At 43.8% G+C, this 5,387-nt stretch overlaps 1 protein-coding gene across 1 annotated transcript in view; it reads right to left on the minus strand.

The window, feature by feature from the left end:
- LOC109463510 (sodium/potassium/calcium exchanger 3-like) overlaps nucleotides 1-1,745 on the minus strand; it is a 15,541-nt gene extending 13,796 nt beyond the window's left edge. Inside the window, exon 1 of the mRNA XM_019760343.1 lies at nucleotides 1,511-1,745. Within this exon, the coding sequence (XP_019615902.1) occupies nucleotides 1,511-1,646 (136 nt within the window). The 5' untranslated portion in view covers nucleotides 1,647-1,745. The remainder of the gene's footprint in view (nucleotides 1-1,510) is intronic.
- Between the last annotated feature and the right edge of the window lie 3,642 nt (nucleotides 1,746-5,387).

Genomic DNA, 5,387 nt, shown 5'->3' on the forward strand with positions numbered 1-5,387 from the left:
CCGCAAAAACCGGCTCCGAGCCAAATTAACCCCCCCCATCTCCGACTCCCCCGTCCTGCTCCAATTTGCTAAATGAACATCGACGTCCGCGGCTGAACTAACCTGATCAGTCTGGGGGAACCACTCCAATCTAACTGTGTGTTTGATGTGTGCTGTGGCCCGGTGCACCGTTTGGGTACCACCAATCTATATGCTGAGACATATTTGCTGCATTCCACAGCTCTAAAACTACCTGGGTTAAACTCTTGTTGTCTACAGAACCGTGCTTTATCCAGAACCATTCACGCACAGCCAAAGTCACAGCCACCGGAGCAAACGGACGTCTTATACTCGTATGCAGAACCGTTCTTTATCTACAGCTATGCTCAGGCACGGTTCTGGATGGTTTACGCGTATCCAGAATCGTGCCTGGGGCAAGCCTACGTTCTTGGATCTGCGGAGACTATCCAGAACCGTGCCTGATCCATTCAGCACAGGAACTATATAGGCACGGCTCTGGATACAATAACAAACGTTCCTGGCAAATCCTTTATTAATTAAATAGGATTCAATCACAAGAGTTGATTCCCTGAGGGATTATCATACTTAAAAGACAAAGATGTCCCTTTGAATTAATTTCAGTACAGACCACGAATTAATCTGAAAACACTACGTTTTATAAAGCTTCTGATATTTACATGCAGAAAGGTTGTTATTTATATCTCATTTAATAACCTGTAGAAATTGTAAAATCATGAAGGGGAGGACTTTAAATAAGCCATTGTGGCTTTTCCTCCTCCCCTTGTACATTTATTTCCTTTGTGTTATTTTGTATAATTTTTCATTATGTACTACGTATGTGCTAATTAAAATAAAAAGATAAATAAAGGTTCGTGCATTTGTATTTTGAGTGATAACCCAGGGGATTAGATACTAGTATATCAATTACCTCACACGTATTTAATACTGGAGTGTGATTATCTTGATTATACGCGATTGTGTAATAAAGAGGGTTTATGTGTCAAGGCTTAAGGCTGTGTCTAAGTGAAAGAATAGGCTTGGTATGGTCTTATGGTCTTAAAAACCAACTGCGTCGAGTCACTCAGAACGACTATAATTTGTGAAATAAAACTTGGATGTTTGATACTGATAAGATATGAATCGAGATAATGTTTGAATTTTGTATGGACTTGTATGTATTTATATTGTATTTCTATGACTGATTTAATATTGTAACTGAACCTAAGCATTTGTAAAAGACCCCTGACTTGCCTCCCCTTGACCTCTTGAAAAGCGGCTCAGGCCGAAGAGTGGTACTGTTACATACTGTACATTTTCAGGGATAAATAAAGGTTGAAAAAAAAAAAAGGTTATAGCTTCTTCCATTTTGTTGATATGAAGATACAGACATTTCTCCTCTCTTTTTAAAGCAATTGGAGATAAATTTACATAGTTTTTCTATTGTAAGGTCACACCAGGTAGATAGATACGATAACACCAGGTAGAGAGTTAGACCGTGAGTGCCACCCACCTTTGTCGGGGCTCCGCGCTCCTCCGCCCGAAGGAATCTCCCGCCCGCCCGGTGCCAGCAGCACGAGGACCGTCCCGACCACGGTCATCATCGGGACCGTCAGCCACAGCATATCACTCCGCCTACGGACTCTCATCGTGTCGGAGATACAAACCAGGCTTCAACTTCGCGAGGAAAACCTTTGGCGGCGTTGGCTGGAAGACTTGTTTTCACCTGGTTGTCTCTAGCAGTTCTCCTAAAAAGCGTAGGCAGCGTCCGTGTTTCTGTATAGCCGGTATAACAGCCCCTCAGCGCAACACACCAGCTTAGGGAGAAACGAACAAGGCTTCAACTCCGGATCCGTGACGACAAAAAAACCTTTAGATTTAGCCTGTCTGTAGCAGTTTTCCTGGAAAAAGCCTACAGGAGCGTCCGTGTACGAATTTGTGTCTATATAGCCGGTAGAACAGCCCCACGGTGCAACACACCAGCTTCTCTATCTGACATCTGTATCTGTATAGCCGGTACAACAGTTTACGTAACGATGTAATCCCAGGCACTCCCTCAAGCGACAATGTGAGAACTGCAGCGTTCCTGCTGAATCTGGTTATAAACAGAACCTGTCCGTCAGGACAGTGAGTTCAGCACCAAGGACAGAGCCGGCCGTTTTGCCGTCTTTTTTTCTCTCGCGGCGCAGGCTACGTTAGGTATGGTGTTAAACCCTTCCAGTCCATAGTTCATTTATGAGTAAATCAGAACATTTTTAGAAAGAACCAATCTCTGCACTAGTCCAGAAGCGTCATACTTTGTTCTCTTTTCAAACATAAACTAACCACACAGTAACGTTAACGTTAGCTTAGCCAATAAGTTAATGCCGTACTGAACAATATCCGCCATTTCAGACTCGTTTCTACATGGTCAAAATCTCAAACCATCCCTTCCATTGCCAACCCTGTGTGTTCTGTATGTGTGTTTGTGTACATGTTTGTATGTTCTGTATGTGTGTTTGTGTGTATAAGATGGAAGATCTGATTTTGTTCTTCCCGCCGCCGCCTGTGTTTATGACGCGGTTCTGGAACAATGAGGCCGCCGGGAGATGTTCCATAGCGACGCGCCGACCCGTCAACACAACCGCCTCGATGTCACAGAGAACGGCAGCAAAAATCAGCCGCTCTTCGTATATACGATGGCGACGCTAGCAAAGCTATTCACCAGATGTCTGTCCCTGTCATCACAGGTGCTGCCCGCTAGGGGGCTCCACATCCCCGCAGAAGGTCCCGGCTGGGACTTCATCACGGTAAAACTTGCCGCCAAAATCTTCTGTTTTCCTCCGTGCTGAACGTTGGTTCAGATTAACCCTGACATTCGGAAACTTTAGTGTACCTCTACCGTCCTGCTATCTTCCGTGCCAACAAACAGACAACCTGTTAGTTTGGGATGTTGTCTACTTTTTATCACTGAACGTTGTTCGCTATTATTCTGTGTTTTTGGGGGGTAGAACTTTTGGTATTTTGATTGAAGTTTTCCCCCAGTGTTTGTTTGTTTGTTTTCTCGAGAGGTCTTCAGTGTCGAAGACATTTACTGTACTATAAACCTGGTGGTGTCGGTACGTCCGTACGGTGTCTACAGAAACTACCTGAACCTGATGTTTTAATCTGCGGACGGTTTGATGATAGAAAAGACGTTTTTTATTCCCGATCCTGTTGATATTTACGGGAACGGTTGTTGTTCCTCTCCGTGCGGAAGGGTTTGGGAAGGCTGGGGAGACAGATGCCGGCACAAGACCAGCCGAGCCGCCGCCGCCCCGCCCGCTCACAGCCCGGCTTCAGTGTCAACGCCATGCTGTACCAGGTTTGTTTGTTTGTTTGTTTATCTGTTTGTTTGTTTATTGATGAAATTTTTAACTCAAGTCAGTCTGCTGAAAATTTCCCAGGGACGTCATGAGAGTCAGACAAAATATAACAATATGTTATACTAGTAGATAGAAGTCCTGATAACTTCTCAAACCTACAGTCCTAGTAAATCTGCCTGGGGTCACAAATACGCTAAACAGTTGTAGGTTTGTTTATCTATTTGCTTGCTGTGCTACCTGTATAGATGTTTAGCGACTTGTTCTCGTGTCCCCCCAGGCCGCCTTGGACGGCGCGGAAGACGCCCTGAACGTGCACGGCGAACCCACCGGCTCTGCACTAAAGCTGCTGGAGGCAGCGGAGGCCTTCAACGTCTCGCAACCAGCAAACTGGTGCCTGAAGGTACGGCAGGACAGGAGCCATGCTCAGGCACGGTTCTGGATGGTCCACGCGTATCCAGAACTGTACTGTGGCAAATCTACACTCTTGGATACGCGAAGAGTATTCAGAAGCGTGCCTGATCCTAACCCTTCTTCTACCATATGACAATGTTTCTTTCGTTCCGTTCTTCTGCGTCTTTCCTTCTACACGTCTCTCCTCCGTAGCCAAGTCCTGACGCCAGTTTTACCCCCCCCCCAAGGATGAAACTACATGTTACACCTTTATGCTGTAACTAACTTGACAAAGGAGCTTTCTGATCCTTCTAAGCTATTGAAGGTGTCTAATACTAGGACACCCGCAGATTTCCCTGTTTCGAAACAGGTTTGGAGAAACCCTGGACTTGTCCTTGGTTGCAAGAAGATTATCTTGTTTAAAAAACCCTCAACGTTGAGGCACAAATTCCTGTAGTGAAATACCTGTATATCAGGACCGACGAAAAGTAAACGAAAACCTTCAGAGACCCCCCCCCGAGACAGAGACCCCCCCCCGTTTTGATGCTGATTCGGGGAAAACCAAATTCTTGGTTGTGAGAAGATTATCTTCTTAAAAACCCTTCAAAGTTTGAGGTACAAATTTTAAAGATCTATATCCATATAGACCGTATTAAGGTATCTGGATATGGATTTTTTTTTATACCCTCCAAAAAGAAACAGCAAATTTGGAACGTAAAGTAGAGGAGAACATCCCTGAAGATTCTTATAAGTATATGAAGCTGTACTAAATCAGACATCGGTTTTGATACTGAATCAGATTTGGGGACATCTTGTTTTTGGTTGTAAGAAAATGTATGTATGTTCCACAAAACCTTAAAATCTAGGCACAAATTCAGTCTTTATTTGCTGAAAACAGGACAGTGCTACAATACGAATGCCCCACTGAAATATCTGTATGTAAGGATGTGAAATGCCCCACAAGGAAGCAGGAAAGTTTGCACACAGATTGCGTGACAACGATTAAGTGTAAAGAACTGTATAATGTTAACAGCTTAACCAAACCCAGAGACCTACACATTTTATACACAGGCAGCTATTAGCGTATTTTCATCTACTACATTACATTTAGTTCATATTTATGAGGCAGAATGACGGAAGTATATAATTTTGCAGGACTAGTGAAAGAAAGCTCAAGTGTTTGTTTATTTTTCCTAATGTTTATTTTGATGTAGAGAAAAGTGTTGTTGGAGGCGGGACCAAACCCGGCGGAAATCCCGCCTTCTTCAGGCTTCTGCCTCCCCAGTCAGGAATAATGACCCACCAACAACCGGACAGCGGACACAACTCCACGTCTTGTCACGGGCGGTCTTTTGTTTAGTTAGTGACTTTTAAATTTGATATTTAAGTTAAACCGTCAATCCTGTAACGTTCTTTTATAAATCCTTTGGTTAGATAGTATAGATAGCTTTTAAAACTTTTAGATAAATTTCTAAAGAAGATTTTTTAGTATCTAATATTTTCATCTTTAGTGCTAATTTGGCGAACATTTTTTCAGTCTTACATTTAGTGTCCAGTGGTTTCACTTGTTGAGGTACACCAGGTGTTGAGGTCCGGACCCTGTACCTGTACAGGTACACAGCCCTACCCCACGTACCCTCGCCTGCAACTCGTCCT

The sequence above is a fragment of the Branchiostoma belcheri genome, unplaced genomic scaffold (assembly GCF_001625305.1).
Source record: "Branchiostoma belcheri isolate BF01 breed outbred unplaced genomic scaffold, Haploidv18h27 scaffold127, whole genome shotgun sequence".
NCBI lineage: Eukaryota > Metazoa > Chordata > Leptocardii > Amphioxiformes > Branchiostomatidae > Branchiostoma > Branchiostoma belcheri.